This window comes from Monodelphis domestica, chromosome 2 (genome assembly GCF_027887165.1).
Source record: "Monodelphis domestica isolate mMonDom1 chromosome 2, mMonDom1.pri, whole genome shotgun sequence".
In the NCBI taxonomy this organism is placed as follows: domain Eukaryota; kingdom Metazoa; phylum Chordata; class Mammalia; order Didelphimorphia; family Didelphidae; genus Monodelphis; species Monodelphis domestica.
The window spans coordinates 483,007,000-483,026,324 of NC_077228.1; the positions used below are offsets into that span (position 1 = coordinate 483,007,000).

Here is a 19,325-nt window from a genome sequence, read left to right on the forward strand (position 1 = left end):
TGACAAATAGCAGCACCCAGTAAATCTTATGAAAGAGGTACAAAGTGATATAAGGACTCAGAGGAAGCAGGGATTGCAAATGGTTGAGGTGCTGGGGGAAGACCCCTAGAGAAACTGGCATTTGAGGTAATTCTTTCAAAATTTTAAATAGGCAGAAATAAAGGAAGACATCCAAGGCAAAAGAAAGAGGTTAAGTCAAAAGGCAAAGATGGTAGAAGAATAGTCTAGACCTGTAGCAGTGAAACTATAGCACACATGCCAGAGAGGGCACACGTGCCATCGCCCCCTAGAGTTTGTTACTCTAAAAAGCCAGAGGGCTTCCGTTCAAGCTTCTCCCCTCCCCTTCTCTGCATGCTCCAGAGGACATTTCTCTCATCACCTGCCCCTTTGCCTAGCAGTTCAATGGGATCATTTCCTCCCTCCCCTGTCTGGCACTTGGTCTCTAAAAGGTTCACCATCACTGGTCTAGACTGACTAAGTTGTCAATAGTAGAATGGTGGGAGTTAAGAGGGGAAGGGTAAGTTAGAGAGAGATAACCTGGAATGCTAGGTTAGGGAATTAAGACTTTTTAGTGGGAAGCCACTGAAAGATGTGAAGTTGGGAAATCATGTAATAATTAGTGAACTTTAGGAAGCTTCATCTGGCAATTACAAGCAGGATAGACTGGAGAAGATACTTGTAGCAGAGAGGGAAGGGAAGAAGGAAGGAAATAAGCATCTATATAGCAACTACTATGTGCTAGGCACTGTGCTTAACACTTTAGAAGTATCTCATTTGAACCCCACATTTGAACCCTGAGATAGGTACTCTAATTAACTTCTTTTTACAGTTGAGAAGCATGAGGCACTCAGAGGTTAAGTGGCTTGGTCAGTTAAGTGTCTAAGGACAGATAGGAACTCAGGTCTTCATGATTCCAATTCAGCACTCTATCTACTCTGCTACCAGCTGTGTGGTAGGAAACTATTTTAGGAGTGCAGGTGAAAGGAAAAGAGGGCATAAAAAGGGAGGTCATAAAGGTTGGAATGTAAACAAAATTACTTTTTTTAAAATAAATTTTTATTAACATCTCTGTTTCTTGCATCACCATAGTATCACTGACTATTCTTCCTCTTTCCTGTACCAAAGAGCCATTCCATATGACAGTATTTTTTTGGAAAGGAAAAAAAATGTCAGCACAACTGATCTGCACACTCAAAAAGTCTAAAAATATGTGCATTATGTAACACCTGTGCACTTCCCACATCACCAAGGGGTAGCTGGGGATGTCTTCTTAGATCTCTTTATTCAAGTCCTGTTTGGTCTTTGTAATTGGGTTACATTTACTTTTGATTATTTGTTGTAGAGCTGTTTTTTCCATTTATATTGCTGTTTCCTTGACTTCACTCTGCATCAGTTCACGTAGATCTTTCCATGCTTTTCTGAATTCATCACATCATTTCTTACAACACAGTAATACTCCATTACATTTTTGCACCACAATTTTGTTTAACTATTTTTCAATTGATGTGCCTCTACTTTTGTTTACAACTCTTAGTTATTACAGAAAGTGTTTTTATAGCTATTTTGGAGTATATGTTTTCTCATCAGTGGCTTTCTTGGGGTATAAGCCCATGGAGTCTCTGGTTGAAAGGGTATAGACATTTCTGCCACTTTATTTGCATAATTTCAAAATTGCTTTAGAAAATGGTTATATCATTTCACAACTCTACCAACAATGTATTGGTGTGCCTATCTTTCCATAACCCTTCTACTGCAATATATGAGATGAAACTTGAGGATTTTTTGAATTGCAATTTTCTTATTAGTGATCTGGAGCATTCTTTCATGTAGTTGTGAATTCTCTGAAATTCTTTTGAGAATTGTTTTAAACAAGACTACAAAAGAAAAATCAACAGGACTTAACAATTGACTTCTGATGGAAGAAAAAAAAGTCAAAAATGTCTCAGAGGTTTTGAGTCTGGAAAAGAAAAGTTAGAAAAAGCTGGTTTGGGGAGGTATAAGATGAGAAGACAGGTAATTGTGTTCAATTTGAGCTTCCAATGGGATAACTAAGTAGGAATGCCCACAATACACATGAAGTTGCTAGAACAGAATTAAGGAGATAGGCTGGTAACAAATTTGGGAATTAGCTGCATAATAGTGTGGAAAGGAAACTAGACTAACAGTTTGTGTGGGGGAGGGCCAACTGGGAGTGGCAGTTGGGCCTTGTGACTAGCACTTCCTTCCTGCTTGGAGAGGTCAACTTGCATCCTGGGGTTGGAGGAGAGTGGAGCTTGTTCAGCCCAGTCTGGAGTGGCATGCTCAGACCTGGCCTCAGGTCTGACACTGAGAAAAACTCTAATTCCAACTGGATTATTAAACTTTATATTATTTGAATTCGCAGTCAGATAAGTGGACTATCTTTTCTGGTCATAAAGGGAGCTAAACTTCAGTTTCAGTCATTCAAAGACAAACAAACCTCATTGGACCCCTGCTGTTTCCTCTCAGCAGGGGGCATCTCCCTCCCCTAATCACCAAGCAATATTCCCTCTCTCCCCTCTCTCCTCCATACCCCCATACAAACTTCCCCATTATCACCCATTTTTCCAATCCCATTTCCTTTCCCAATATATATAACAATAGTCAACTGCTTACTGGTGATAGCTAAAGCTTACTATGGACAAGATGTCCAGAGAAGGATAGCTAAGGATAAACTCTCTGGCAAAATCTATACTAAGCAGGCAGGAAGATCAGGGTGAATAGTAAAAGAAACAGTGTCAGAAAGATAATTAAAAGAAAGAAAAAGAAAAAAGTAAAGGAAACAGGGTCAGAAAAAGAGGAAACAGTGAATTCAGTAACACATAAGCCAGAAAAGGAATCAAAGGATCAGAAGGGACCTCAGGAGTTATCTAGTCCAGTGTTTATGTGACTAATAATCTCTTCTAGAACACCAAAAAATGGTTATCCTGTCACAGGCATGAAAACCTCTAGTGAGAAAGAACTCTTTGCCTCCTAAGGTAGCCCATTCCATTTTTGAAGAGCTCTATTAATAACCTTTCCTTGAATTCTGCCTCTATGCAATTTTTTTATCCATTATTAAAAGCTCTGCCTTTTGAGGAAAGGAAAAATAGTTTGAGGAAGGTACAAATACACAATAGAATTTAAACAAGGAAAGGAGAAAACCTAAAAAATGGACACTGGATATGGCAATTTGGGGGTCATTGACGAGAGTTAATTAGTATGGTCTAGTGAACAGTGTTGGTCTAGAATTGATAAGGCCTGGATTGGACTCTTACCCTGAATACCTGCTAGCTTCTTACCTTGGATACATTACTTAATCTTTCTAAGCCTCAATTTTCTCATCTTTAAACTAAGGGAACTGGATTCAATGCTCTCTGAGTTCCCTTCCAGCTCAACATCTATCATGAGATGATCTTGAAAAGACTGGTTTTAGGGAGCAGCTAGGTGACTCTGTAGGTTGAGAGACAAGCCTGGAGACAGAAGGTCCTAGGATCAAATCTGGCCTCAGATACATCCAAGCTATGTGACCCTGGACAAGTCACTTAACTCCAACTGTCTACCCCTTAGTGCTCTTCTTCCTTGGAACTGACACTTAGTGTCAATTCTAAGGCAGAAGGTAAGGGTTTTTAAAAAAAGACCAATAATATCGCGGGGTTATGTCTTTGTCTTAAATTGAATTGAATTGATATTTTCTATCTCTCCTATCTCACTAGTCCCTTGAATTGAATAGAAGTGAGGCAGAGTTACCCAAAGTCATCATCTCACTCCTTCTTCCAAAGTCATTAAAGTCCAATGGCAAGATAAAAGTCAAGATGACTGGTAATGGCCCAGGACACAGTGGATGACCTTAGCTTCTTTGATGTCTAAGCTAGCTCTAAGTACTCCACAGCACCTGCTTCATCTGCCTTCATGGCCACTGAAATGAATTGTTCTCATCCACCCATTCTGCTGGAGGAAGTCTTCACGTGCTCAGGGGAGACATGGCCCTTAACTCACCAACAAATCTGAGGACTGGTTTAGCCTGTCTGCTGAAACAGATTTACCAGTGTGTGGTACTGCACGTTAAACTTCTTGGAGCTACAGGTGACAGAGCTGGGAGACAGTGGACACTGAAGGTGGATGAGCAACCCTGAAAGGGAGTACTAGTATATCTGGTGTGAACCTGGTTGCTAGAAGTTAAGGGACTAGTGAGATAGGAGAGATAGAAAATACCAACTACTCTTTGAGAAATTCAAAAAGGATGTGATAGTAGTTTTGAGCTTTGAGGAGCTTTTTTGTTTGGTTTGGTTTTGTTTTTAAGGACAGGTTCTGGAAAGAAGCCAATATGAGATGTTAAAGATTCAAGAGAGAAGGATAACTGATGGAATAAAGTTCCAAAGAAAGAAGGAATGGAAACAATGAAGAGAAGAGGTAGGACTGGGACTTTATGGAAGAGGAACAGAGACTGGGTGACAATAAAATTTTGAGATTAAAAGAAAGAAAATCTAAGAGCTTATGGATGTCCTACCTCGAATTTTTGTTTAGGAAAGTAAGTTGAAGTTTTCTGCTGAGAATGATAAAGGTAGAGTTAAGAGCCTGAGGATGGTAGACAACATCTGAATAACTCCTATAGAAGAATCATAAGTATGAATAAGTTTTGTAGTTTCTATCCATAAGGCAGGTAAGAGTGATTTGTAGAGTGACTGAGAACCATGAGGAAACTGGGAGATGGGGCATAAAAAGGAAGGATAAAGAATACGGAAGACTAAATTTCAACCATTTCATAGTTCATAAAAGGTCAATTAGGAAATATAGCTATGTATGGGACTAATGACAGGTTACTGATTTTTTCAGACTAAGTTTCTGTGAGATTTTTTTTCCCCCTGACTTAATCAACAAATGATGAAAGTTACACTTGAAACCATGCTGCTTTAGATGGAAAAAATAATCAGTCTACTGCTGAACTTTTCAAAACGTTTTCTCCCAAAGAAGGTAAATTAAAGTTTACCTATACTTGAATAGGTATACTATTGCCTAGGATGGCATACAATCCTGTCATTCAAAGATGTGATAAATCATTCTTTTACATGCTATTCAGTGAAACAACCATTGCTGGTTAGTGTTGCTAAACTTTTTTTTCTTCTTTGTTATGAGGAGCATGGGGAATGGGATGGATACACTGGGAAATATAGATGATGAAAAAACAAAAGATACCTACAATAATTTATTTTTTTTAAGCACATTGAGGATTAATAAAAGACAGCAATGTAGGATTACACAGTGTATTCAACTGAAAATTCTTTTTAAAATGGAAGGCCAAGATTATAGGAAGGGTAATGTAATTGCTTGAGTTTAAAAAAAATAAGAAAAATTCACTTACTGGGTAATAGTTCTCTGTCAGCTGTCTCCGTGCAGCTGGGATAAGGATAAAATAGATGTCCTTTCTCTAATGGGTATGGAATCATTCTAAAGGCTAAGGGAAACAAAAGCAAAATGGTTGCATTCAATACTGCATAACTTATTCTATACTTTAGTGAAAATCCACATGCCTACTATATACAAAGCATTGTATTATGTTGGGGATACAAACAGAAACATAAAATGGTCTCTGCTTTCAAGGAGCTACCAATCCAATAGTGGAAGATTTCATTTAGAAGATTTCAGCTACAAGTCAGATAGAAAGGTCCTAAGGTCCTCAGGATATAGTAGCAAAGCAGATGTTATGGCCTCTAGGTTCAAATCTGACCTCAGACACTTCCCAGCTGTGTGACCCTGGGCAAGTCACTTGACCCCCATTGCCTACCCTTACCACTCTTCTGCCTTGGAGCCAATACATGGTATTGACTCCAAGATGGAAGGTAAGGGTTTAAAAAAAAAGAAAGAAAGAAAAAGAAAGTAAGAGCTGGAGTTTTTTGTTGAGAGCGATATGACTAAGGTTAGTAGTTAGAGGAGAATGGAAAAGATTTGGAGCAGCTCCTTTGGGAAAATTATCAAAGTGAATGAATATTCATTGAGGCAGTTATTTGTTTGTGAAGAGATTGGGGACCATGAAGACCCTGGGGAAATGGCAGCTAGGAAGTCACAGAGAAGGACATATTTTGAAAAGATCAACTCTATCATTTATTTATTACATTCTATATGACTACTCTATAAAGCAGACTGGGAATATTTTCCCCATTTTTGTAGGCAGCTCTTTTATTCCAAAAGGATTCCTACATGAGATTTCCTAAGGTTATTGCTGAGGGAGCACCTCAAGGGAGTTTCTAATGGTCTTGGATTCACCTTGGAGCAGCCTTTAATAGCTCCCTAAGGAGCTGGGCATAAAATGGAAACTGAAAAACTGTTATGGGCTTGTTACAAGGGCATCAATTCAGCTAAATCCTTAATCAAAGGATCACTAACCCAATCTTTACTGGGGAAGTATCAGCTTCTTCTCTTATGGGGTGCTGGCCATTGAAAATGCTTTCATATCTTTTTTGATATCTATTTAATTAGATTTTGATAATGCTTTTAATATCATTCACATACATCATTTTGTGTGTGACCAATCACAAGAGAGTAAATGATATATCCAAAGTTATAAATCAAGTGACAAAGCTAAGGAGTCCTACAAGAAGATGGTCATTTGTGGGGAAAAAAAGAGAATTCTATGTTATAGTGAAGGTATAATAGAAAAAATAGAACTAAGTTGCATTTTATTACTTATCCTGCTTTAATTTTCTGAAGGAATGTTTGTTTAAAAATAGAGCCACAGTTTCTAGAAGGGGCCATTTGAATTCATTTTGCAGCATGAGAGTGATTATAAGAGTACTACTGCTAAAAAATAGGTATTTAATTATTTATCTCTACTTTCTTGTCTATTACCAAAAAAAGTCAAAAAGAAAAAAAAGTCCAATTACATAACTTCGTGCAAAGAAAACCTTAAAACAATTAAACAAACTGCAAAAAGTTTGCTAGTCTAAAGTCTCCTATGCTTGTCTCTCATTTCTCTGTTACATTAATATTTCAAAAATTCATCATTTCATCAATGTGGACAATTTTTTCACCAATGAAGATTGCTACCCTGCCATACCTTAATAGATAATGCCATGTACTGCTATGGCAAAGAAACAAAAATAAAATCATCTTGTGTTTAATCCTCTAAGGGAAAGCCTCAGCAAACTGAGCCAGACTGGTCCTCAGATGACAGATATAACTAACAACTGGCCCTGCCAGAGTTTGAGTTCTGTGGACATTGCCTTTGAGAGTCCAGTCACCTCCAAACCATAATACTATGTTGGACCAGGATGTGGCATGGAGATCTTCAGTAGAATTCCTTATAACTCTATACTTTCAATAACATATTTGCAAATTACATCACTACAGCTAGCTACATTCACTTCACTGGATACCTTAAGACTGTTGCTTCTGTCCCACCCCAAATGTGGCATCAAGATAAGTGAATTAAGCATTTCCAGCAATAAACCAAACATAATAGTATTGAGTTCACTTTGAAACTAATCTGAACAACAAAGACTTAAGGAGGCTAACACAATCTCATTAAAGCCAACTGCTTGTGAATGCTGTGAATAAAGTCAGAGAGATTAGCTAGTAAGATTGGAAAAAAATACTTACTGCCTTCCCACGTACACTGCAACAGATTAAGGGCACCTTCTATCCGTTTCCAGTGCTGAAGATGAAAGAAAGCATAGGCAACTGCCTCACTGTCCCCCCGTTTCAGAATATGTTCTGGAGGTAATATTAAACTTTTCATTTCAAGTAAGTACTGGAAGAATAACAACCACAAAGACACATAAGAGAAGAAAAGAGAATAAAGTTATTTGGATTAAACCCAAACTTCACAAAAACACAGACACCAAATTAGGAAGCTTGTCTGCTATTACAAAACCTCAGGGTATTTGGAGTGATAGACTCATGGGAGGCTGAAGATCTAGCTGGGGGATGTGGTTGTGTTACATGCTGATTAAAACACACACACATACAAGATTCTCAAAGTTTATAATGTCCTTATTGGCCACAGTAATGATCAAAGGAATAAAGCTTCCCCAAGATTAATAAAATGGAAACAGAAGCTGAGAAAGTCAGTAGACAAATAATTTCTCCATGAAAACTCCCAAGAAAAGCAAAAATGAAGGACTTACCCACACAGTAAAGTTACATATGATGTTAGAAATTTACAAAATACCATATTGGGGAGTACTACACAAAAAGAACTTCTTTTTTCCTCTTATTCCTGTCTTTTCAGGATTAATAGCGTTGCCAGGCATCACTCTGAAATCCATCTCTTTCTCTAACATAAAAACCCTGCTTTAACATTAAATTGATTATCAACTACAGAGCAATAATGGCCAATGCATTCATCAATCAAACTGAAATGAAGATGGAAACTGAAATGTCCATTTGAAATAAGCTATGTTTATTATCCATGATAATGAGTTAAGAAAAACTATTCAATACTATTTAGCTGGCCAATATGGCTTTTCTCCACTCAATGCTCAGAAAATGCTCTTCTCTCACAGAAATGGACTCGGAATACTCTTGTTGGTTATAAGTAATCTGATACCAAAATATGAGTCATGATAGCCAAACCACACTAACTTTTTTTATAAAATGCAAGAGAAAAAGTTCCTACTTGCAGATGTGTTGCATAAGAAACATATTCTTTTACTTTGAATCAACATTGGGGTTCACATGGTTTTCAAAAAGAACAGAAATCTAAGAGAGAAATTTGTAAAATTGAGATTCTATAGTCTTATAATGCATTTTAGTTGCAACAGTTTCAAAAAACTTAAAAAGAGCCTTGTATTCTAAAGGGCTTCTAAAACATGCACCTAATGTACAGCTCACTGCAATCATCTAAATACATATAAAATGAATTTTTCCAGTTTGTTTATGAAATACTCCTCTTGGATAATGACTAAGCTTAATCCCTACCTTTAATCATTTTTCCTCTTGATGTCTCTGACTCTCTCCTCAAAGTGTAAGAATGCAGCCTGCTCATCAATTTATTTCAGCAGATGTCACAAACTATGAGATTATTTACTAATCCAGTTTGGGGACTTAACATTTCCCATTCAGTTTCTTAAAGGAATGCAGCAGAGGTTGTGCCCTGGTCAAGCAAAGCCCATTTGCTGCCTGGCTGGGTTCTCTCCCTTAGTGCCTTGGGCCTATACTTGGGAGGGTAATATTCTTTCTAATCCCCTTTAATCCTCTTCCATTTTTTTTAAACATAGTAAAAGATCACTCACACCAGGCGGCTGTGGGAAAACTGGCTCAAATATCTGACCTCTGACATGACTCCTTATGCTCTCTGTGCTGAATATGCCACAAGTGCACTAAGTGCTTCAATAGGAAACAAAAAAAAAAGCTGCAATCACAAGAAAGTCTCTACCTAAAAATTAGAAGGCCTTAATTTCTTAATTTGGAGAACTACTTAACACATGGGAATTTTCCATTAAAGCTCATCTTAGTTTTTACAAATAGCAATTCATATGAGGCTATAAAAATAATGCAATCATTTTAAATTTACACTTGTAAAGATTTTAGTTTACTATTAACTAAAACCTTGAGTTCCAAATGTACATAACTACAGAAAATATTACTAGACACTCAACTTACACCAAGGTTTTAGAATAATTCTTATCTTGAAAAAGCAAATCATTTGAAGATTCATAATATTTTCTCAGCTCAGTAATTTGCTATATTTAATATTTCAAGTGATAAAGGTACTCAAACATATGTTCATTTTAAAATTTTTGTACAGAACTGCAAGAAGGAAATTCCCTTTGGCAGCTTTTCTCCAACTTACAGGTTTAGAGCATTATGTGGCTAATTGGTGTTCAAGTAAGTATAGGACTTGAATTTGGATCTTTCTTCCTCCAGCTCTCTATCTACAACCTTTCATATGTGTGTCTATACACACATATGTAAGCATATGACATATTTATGAGAAAATAAATCCATGTTATTTCCTTGCAATAATTTATTTTCATATTACTAAATTTTGTCTAATGACTCAAGTTAAAATATTCTATACAATTATTCCATATCAACAATTCATATTATTCTGGGTCTTAAAGAAAAATTGATTTAAAATTTGAGAAAAATTCTTCACTTAATGAAAAAGTCTGAAATAAAAGAGGGTAAGTCATTTTATTCCATCTCCTACCCAACTTTGACTTGTGTGTTTCATCAAATCAGCCTAACAAACATTTATTAAGCACTATGCAAGGCCCTGGGAATACAAACCCCAAAATAAAACTGCTCCAGCCTTCAAAAAGCCTACATGTTACTAAGGGGATATGAAATGTACACAAATCACTCAAAAGAATAATAAAATATAATTTGAAGAGGTAGGCAACACTAATAATTATGAAGGAGCCTTGAAATAAGCTAAGGATGCTAAGAAGGGAAGGGGAAGGAGTGAATTCTAGACATGGGAGACAACCTATACAACTGCATGGAGGCAGGAGGCTTGTTCAGAAACAGCTAAGAAACCACTATGACCAGAACAGAGAGTTCTTTAAGAGGTGGAAAAGGAAATCAATCAGGGAAAAGTGTCAGGCTAAAGATTTTGTATTTCATCCTAGAAGAAATGGAGAACCACTGAAGATTTCCAAATAGAAGAAAGATTTATGTTTTAGGATGATAAGTCTGGCATGAGAACAATGTAGAATTAATTGGAAAGGGGAAAGATAAACCAGATGAACAAGTGTAGGAAGCTACTGTGATAAGCTAAGATTTGAAATTACAGATTTCCTTGGGTAAAGTGACCATATTTTTTGTATCCTGCTCTAGGACTTACTCTAATTATTGGCTGACTATCTAACATACATAGCCAAATTCTTAATGAAGGTTACCCCTGCAAAACATAAGCTCTGGCAAGTCCTACCAAGCTAGAAAGGCTTCAAGTATAGACCTGGTGATGGATTATGTTTCTGCTGTTGGAGAACAAACATAATTCTATGCAGAGGTGTATCACTTGGAGTTTAGTAACTTTTCTGCTACAGAAACTCAAGAGGACCAGTCACTAAAGCAGAGAGGACACTGTGATATTATTGCTAAATATCCACGCTAATGAAATCCAAGATCCCTAAACTACATGCAAGAAAGGATCCAGCAAAGCATAAGCTCTGGCAAGTCCTTCCAAATATGTATGTAAAATAAAAGCCACTCCATCACGTATATTAGAAAGCATGATGAATTTAAAGTAAGAGGACCTGAAATCAAAATCTTGACCCTACCACTAATTTGTGTGACTTTCAGCTCCTTGGGTCTTTATTTCTTCAGCTATAAAATTAAGGAATTAGAGTTTGCTTCTAATACCTTACAATTCTTAATCTATGATTGCATGCTTTAAATTTTTATTCAATTTATTTTAATATGTATGAAAAGGATTAAAAGTTCAATTTTAAAAACTAAGAAATAAGCCTAAATTAAAAATGCCATTATATTTTATATTAAACTGGAATTACTTGCCATCCAGAAAAGGCTAAAGTAAGAATATCTTTAAATAAGGTAACAAAGAATAGCTAAACAAAATCAGATCTTTTAAAGTTACAGGCCAATCAAGATTCTCCAAAAAAAAAAAAGATTCTCCAAAATTGGATAGTCTGTCATAGTAATCTGTTCCCAAATCAGTCCTGCTGCAATGTTCCAAGTAAATTCCATTAAGATTACCTATCCTATATTATTTGTAAACCTTCTGAGCTAAGGGGTCCTTCATTGTTAACTTGGAATTTATTCCATGCATACTAGAAATGTCTAGGAGCAACAGTGACTCCTGTCTACTTTAGACAATACTTGAAAAGCTAAGTTACATATATGTCAAAGAGTAAATAACCATTGGGATCTAGTTGCACTAATAAAACTGAAAATTAGAGTAATAGCTACCTTGAACATTAGGGTTAAAATAACATGGTGATATAGTGGTCTGGTGATTGCTTTTATAATAAAAGCTCTAAAATTATACCTCAAACTAGCTCAAAGTTTATTATGCTTTGATCTCTATAATTTATTTTAAAGATCACCTTCTATCTAACCCCAGTTCTCTAAGTCTTGCAATGGTCTTTGGCCAAATGCAATACAATTCCGACCTGAAGTACTGGTAATACTCTATAATCTTCTTCCTTGTAAAGGCAGATCTGTCTGAGAGCAGTTGAAATTAAGTTGCTTTGCTCTTGATCAGTCATGCACACAAATGCCAATTTCTCTCTGCAATTATCATTCTTGGTGCACATTCTATGAGACTGGACAGGCGAGCTGAATGCAGAGAGCCACGTGGCTCTGTATAGGGGGCAGCTGCTATACATACTCTTGATAGCCTCAAGACACAAGGGATATGATCCAATACTGAAAGAATGACAAAAAGGGACACTATCCACTAAATCTGCGTACCTGACATTTAAACTGCCTTCCCTATTTGGGTAACAGGTGATACTCAAGGGGCTAGAAGCAGGTCCCACTGGCACTATGGATAGGTCAACATCAATAACCATCTCACTTCTGTTGTCATTCCTTTCTGTTCCACTCCTGATATCACTTTATTCCTCGCAGCAACTTTGGGCATGGGCCACAGCAGGACAGGGCCTCTGGCCTATTGAAGCAGTACCTTGAGAGTGCTCTCTTTGCTAACAAAATATTCTTCAGTTATGGGTATATACAATGTCCGGAAGGTTTCAAAGTGCTCCAGGCTAACCAGAACAGACTTTATATTCTACAAATCTGCCCTTTTTTTTTTTAATCCCCTTGCAACTATAAATGCCCCAGGCAAAATCAGCTTTTTTGCCAACATTGGACTAAAGCAGCTTTATGATTAAACAAGAAATTCTAAAAAAAAAATAAGTTAACAGAAAAATGTACTCCTGAACACATACTCAAAACATGTACTCTCTCTTTTGAATGATCTGCTTTACTACGATATGTAACTTTTATATACCAATTTATGTACATGTTGTTTTCCACATTTGAATATAACCTCCTAGAAGATGGGGCAGTTTTTTGCTTTTGCTTTATATCTCTGGTGTTTAGCACTGTGCCTGGCTATTACATAATAGGCATTAAAAGCTTGTCAAGTATTGATCACTTGCATTCTGCATGACACAAACAAGCTTTCCTCTGTTAGACAAGATGTAAAAACAGCTAATTCCCTTTTCTTGGGCTCTTCACCTTAGATTTCCATTGGTCTCAACAGAGGAGCACCCAATCTCATATATTCCTGACTAAAAGCACAAAAATGACACTTGTAGGGAACTAGGACTCTCCAGATAAAAAAAGAGAAAAGAGATAGTAACAAGATGAGCTTGCCAGTGAAGAGGCACTGATCTTCAGAAACAATCAATCCTAGGAACATTAGAAAAATGAAATCTTTCAATTAAATACTAAAATTTTAACCAGAGGATCTTTCTCTTCCCAAACAAGGGCCAGATTTTATGGAAAAACTAAAAGGGACCCTGGAAATCATTTAGTCCAGAGCTTCTTAATCTTTTTTTGGTCATGAACCCCTTTCACAATTTGGTGAAGACTATGGACCACTTCTCAGAAGAATGTTTTCAAAAATGTGTAGAATAGGGAACAGCTGGGTGACTCAGTGGATCAAGAGCCAGGCCTTGAGATGGGAGGCCCTGGGTTTAACTGTGGCCTCAGACACATCCTAACTGTGTGACCCCGGGCAAGTCATTTACCCCCATTGCCTAGCCCTTATTCTTCTGCCTTAGAACAAATGTATAGTACTAATCCTAAGACAGAAGGTAAGAGTTTTTTTTAAATATAATAAATTTAAAATGCATAGACTACCTAGGATTACAAATTACAAACTGAAATAATTAAAATGAAATACAGTTAGAAAAATATTTTTTAAAACCAAGTTCAAAGAGAACTACAAAGGGAAATAATTATAATGAAATACAGTTAGCAAAATATTTTTAAAAACCAAGTTCAGCCTTTGGGTCTAGTCTAATCCCTACTTTTTATAAATGAGAAAATTGAGGCCTAGGAAGATAACAAGATACTTTAGAAAGAAGCCCATTGGAGGTCTTATAACACTGAGGATGATAATTCCTTTCTAATCAGATTCATGAACAAAAGACATCTAAAAACACTAATGGTATTAAAGATATCTTGTATTCAAAACTTGGAAAGAAGAAACTTATAGCTATGTGACAAGGAATATGAAACAAATGAATAAGGTCATAAGTTATGCTATGAAATCTTCTCTAAAGATATTTCAGAATCAGACAGACATCTGTTTGTATAGAATTACCTAACTAAAGCAGGTCTGAAAACAGGGGAATGAGTTAGGACCTCTGTAGAACCAAAGTATAAAAAGTACCCTCAATTGTCCTGGACGTAAAATATATAGCAGCTATAATGATAATACATATGAAAGTTGCATAACCAAACAAAAAACAAAGATCCTGGCTGGTATAAACAGAACTTGCAAATGCCAAACCAAATGCACAGGGTTATCATAACTGTTGGGTACTGAAATTTACTCAGAAGAATCAAAGGTCTGTACAAGCAATCAATATTAATGAAATACCTAAAAGTAAATGCATAGCCTGGAAAGATTTATGTGATCTTTCTCCATTGCACTTCTAATAGTTTCCAGCTTTAACAAATTGCACAGCTCTAGACCCACAGTCATTTCTGCTGGAACTATATGGAAAGTTGCCAACAAACATTCTCTGCTAAATCAACTTTATCCTTTGTCATTTTACTGTTATTTTTCATATGATAATTTATGCCAAATTTGCATAAGAAATTTGTAAGAAGAAATGAAAGGATTTTTTAAAATGTTGAAAATGTCATTGTTCATTAGGTTAAAGAAGTTATCATGACCCTCAATAGAGGTTTGAGAAGGAAACCCCCCAAAGCCCTTTATGTTTGCTTGGCCCCAGCTGAGAGTTAGGAATATAGACCATGACAGGGGGGGAAAAAGAGCGAGAAGCTTGAACATACTTCATCAATGTATGACTGTAGCAAAAACAGACAGCCGCAAATTCCAGAGCTATGTCAGTTCATATAACGTTAATGTTATTTAAGTGGGACACTGTCCAGATTGTTGGGACTCAGAGTTCCTCAGAAGTACCTTAATGATTGTTCTGTTTGATAGAGTTCAGTTTAAGGATTCTACCCTTTTAAAATAATGTCATTCTGCAGGACAATTTGAGTATAATAATAAAAGTTGGGTCATCAACTCATTATTCAACTAAATCCCATCTTCCTATCAGGACATTTGCTGGACTGACTAAAAAGTGCAGGCTGTTTGTTTTTAGTAAATTACTAATAAAAAATAATTTTCAAGTAAAAAAATTAAAACAGGGCCTATTGTTGAAAATCTAAAGGAAAATATCTCTTCAGACTTATGACAAAGAATGCTGTTCAGGGGGCAGGTGGGTGGCTCAGTGGATTGAGAATCAGGCCTAGAGACGGTAGGTCCTAGGTTCAAATCTGACCTCAGACACTTCCCAGCTGTGTGACCCTGGGCAAGTCACTTGACCCCCATTGCCTAGCCCTTACTGCTCTTCTGCCTTGGAGCCAATACACAGTATTGATTCCAAGATGGAAGGTAAGGGTTAAAAAAAAAATGCTGTTCACCTCCAGAGAAAGAACTTTTGGAGTCTGAATGCAGATCAAAGCACATAATTTTTCACGTTAGTTTACTTAGGTTTTTGTTTTGGGGTTTTGGTTTTATATAATTATTCCCTTATAAAAAATGAACAATATGAAAATATGTTTGCATAATAATACATGTATAACCCAGGTCAAACTGCTTACCATTTCCAGGAAGGGGGAGGGAAAGGAGGGAGGTAGACAATTTGGATCAGAAAACTTAAGTGGAAAACTATTATTACGTATAATTGGTAAAATAAAATATCTTTACAGAAAAAAAAAGAAACTATCTAATGAAGCACAATTTTTCTAGTGCAAATTCAAACTAGAACTTACAAAAATGTCTAATAATTTAATTTATAAACTACAGAATGATAATTTATATTTTTGTTCAGTTAAGTGGTATTAAGGAGACCCTCTGAATAGTTTAGTGGACTTTCCTTAATTATAGTATTTTCCAATAACTATTCTACTTGTCTTCCCATATAAAATGGGCAAGTTTTATCAATCCAGATTAGCAATAAGAAAAAGCATTACTTTTTTATTTTAAAATTAAGATTATTAGTTTTACTTAATAAAGGGATAAGTCAATCAAGTTACAAAAATATAAAGTAATTAATTCTAAGATTTGCAATAGTTTTCATGGCAATACTGGCTAGTACTGCTATTTCTTCTTCATACAAGCTTACCATTTGTTAATAAGATTGCATTTATACATAGCACTTTAAGGTTTATAAAATATTTTCTCAATAACAGTCCAAAGAGGAATGTAATACTATCTAGTTCCATTTTATAGATAAGGGAACAAAAGCTCAGAGGTTAACTGGTTTGTGCAAAGTCACACAATTCATCTCAGAATCAGAATTTAAGCCCAACTCTGCTGACCTCTAAGTCAAATGCACTGTTAGTATTCCATGTTGTGGGTTTTGCCCATCTGGCTAGGAACAAAAGCATCAATGAGCTCTCAGAAAAGGCCTCATATCTGCAGGTTCTATTTTGGAAATTATTTCTTGAAAATTAAACCCTTTAGTATTTACAATTTCCAAGTTACATAATCTTATCTTGTATGATAGTCAATCGTAACCAAAACTTCTTCTCAATATAATATACAGAATATATACTTTTTTAAAATTTTAAAATATTTTTAATATCTCTTAACAAAAAAACAGCTAATATTCAGTGTTTAGTGAAAATACATAACTATTACTTGACAAACCATGCCAATAGGGTATACAACAAGGAAAAATGAAATGGTACACAGTTTCATCAGGGACTGCACAAACATCAACTCAGCAGTTCTTCTGGGAACTTCCACATCTGTTTCCTATCATTGATTATTTTAATCTATTTGTCTCCAGTCTTTGTCCAGCTCAGTCCAAAATTCAGGCATTTGTCTAGAAAACGTCCTTACAGTAAAACACAGGAAATTTGATTTAATGATTCAAAATATGAATGACCCTCCATTAAAACATGCCATTTGTCTATTTTTCCCCTAAAGCTATAGTGAAAGCAACAATAACTGAAGAGATAGGCTTCAGACTATTCTGCCAACAACCACCAGCCCTAAAATTATTGTTCCTCTTGGTTTTTATAAATGTTCTTAATATAATCCCTTCAGTCAAATGAGGAAAAGCAAGCTAGAATAGTTAAAATTATTGGTCTACAGTCAGAAGATCTAGCTTTTGATCCAATGATTTTATAACCTTAGGTAAGATTGATAGTCATAAAAAAAAAAGCAACTGAAGTATTATAAGAAAAACAACACACTTACTTTTGGAACATGAGGGTTAAATTCCACCGCTCTATGAATTGCTTCCACGGCATTAATTTCTGCAGTGCTCAGCCCTCTTCTAGAGGCTGTTTCTGGAGAGAATCTAAGAGGGGGGAAACACTTCAAATTGAAAAAAAAACTATTAAAGAAGAATTATGAGTTTAGACCATAATTCAATATCTCAAAATTGAGAGGTTTCTGGTGATAGAAAAAGGCAATTGATTTCTAATACTGAAAATAAAGTTGCCTGTTTTAACATATACAACCAGGAAGCAGAGGGAACAGAAATCTTCAAACATATATGAAGTATAGTTGATACAGAAGCACGTAGAAGCTAAATTATATCCCTTGGAAAGGATAATAAAATTGGAAAAACTAAAGGAACATTCCTAGTCCTACCTTACAAAAGGAGACTTTTATCAAATTATCACTTCAGAGAAACAGAGGCAAAAGAAAAAGCCTCCCTTCATTTAGCAAGTCAACATATTCAGAATTATCAACAATGAAGAGAATTCAAAATTATCCATAATTATCCATAAATCTAGGGAATAGCATGTGATATTTCATTCCAATATATAAAATGACAAGTAATTAAAGAAGAACATTATCAATTCTCATAGACTTGGCCAAAGAGTTTTACTGCTTTAGTAATGATTAACAGAAAAACAACTTTGAAAGCAACATTATTCAAAACCAGTAAAGAAAGAAAATTAATGATCTTATATTCAGGTCCACAGTTAGTATCTTTTCCAGATGTTCTAAATTCTACAACTACTTACCTATCTGACACAGTCCTAGTCTTCAACAGTGCTGCTGTGTAACAAATTGCTGCTGACTTTGGAAGACTAATATCTATAATAAAAAGAGCCAAAATCAGTGAAATCAAGTTTAAATTTCCTAAGAAATATCATTTGAAAACTACGACTACAAACAAATGAATTTAGGTTAATTCCATAACTCTTTCTCTTTTGTATCAAAGTTGACTTTCAACAAGTCAAAGTTCCAGCCCAGAACTGGAGTAATCAAGATTATCTCTTTGACTCTTAAAGCTCTTGAGTGAAACTAATAAATACAGTACTAAAGCACTGGATTTCCTATTTTTTTCGAAGACTACAACAGTGAAAGTCTATAGCACAACAGTATTAGAATGTTAAATAATGAATTCAGAACACAGAAGCAAATATCAAAAATTTTAAAACCAGTTAAATCTCAAGTCCTGGGCTTTCTCTAGCATCAGCCCACTTTGATTTCTTAAATCCAGTCCCCAAGCTTGTCCAGTATATGCACCCCAAGCAGGCCAAGCATCTGGTAAAGAACATATGGAAAGGATTTCTCACAAATTTCTTCATGTGCGTGCATCATTCTAAAGCACTTCATAAGTGTTCCAGATGTTTAAAAGAAATAAACTTCTCTCTCCAAAAAGAAGATGTTCAAACTTTCCAAGTCAATAGGCAAAAAGGAGCAGGTCGCAAATATTTCTAAGTGAATGGTGAAGAATTCTTAATAGGACAGGGGTGGTTAAGTGATAGGATATTCTGATATGCTTATCCCAAGGATATCATGGTGACTTTAGGCTACTTTCCCCTTGTGGTAGGGGATTCAAATCCCCAGGAGGGAAGAACAGTTACAGATTGTATCTCTGTACTAATCCCTCCAACTCCTCTGTGAAGTGAACTGGTGTGACTATTTTGGAGTAGCAAGACCAGGATACCTTAGCAGGATAAAAAGCACCCGTCTCAGATTTGTGATTCATTAAAGTCCCCCATAAGAAGACACTTTCTGGTGACCCATGCCAGTCTGTACTTATGCTACCATTAATGAACTACATTAGAAGAAAGAATCGGGAAGGGTAAGAATCTCTCTTGACTCTCTTGAGTTACATGCATACTGAAATTGGACAGTCAGATGGATAAATTAAGAGAGAAATAAGAGAAGATTTCTAGGTAATTGAATTAATTGCTAG

General features: G+C 35.8%; 1 protein-coding gene across 4 annotated transcripts in view; it reads right to left on the reverse strand.

Moving 5' to 3' along the window:
- Positions 1-19,325, reverse strand: part of ST7L (suppression of tumorigenicity 7 like) — a 75,730-nt gene that overhangs the window by 22,547 nt on the left and 33,858 nt on the right. For all 4 annotated transcript variants that reach the window (XM_007485149.3, XM_016429088.2, XM_056819213.1 and 1 more), the window contains 4 exons: positions 18,142-18,214; positions 17,363-17,465; positions 7,594-7,744; positions 5,360-5,452 (listed from right to left, as the gene is read on the reverse strand). In XM_007485149.3, the coding sequence (XP_007485211.1) occupies positions 5,360-5,452; positions 7,594-7,744; positions 17,363-17,465; positions 18,142-18,214 (420 nt within the window). The remainder of the gene's footprint in view (positions 1-5,359; positions 5,453-7,593; positions 7,745-17,362; positions 17,466-18,141; positions 18,215-19,325) is intronic.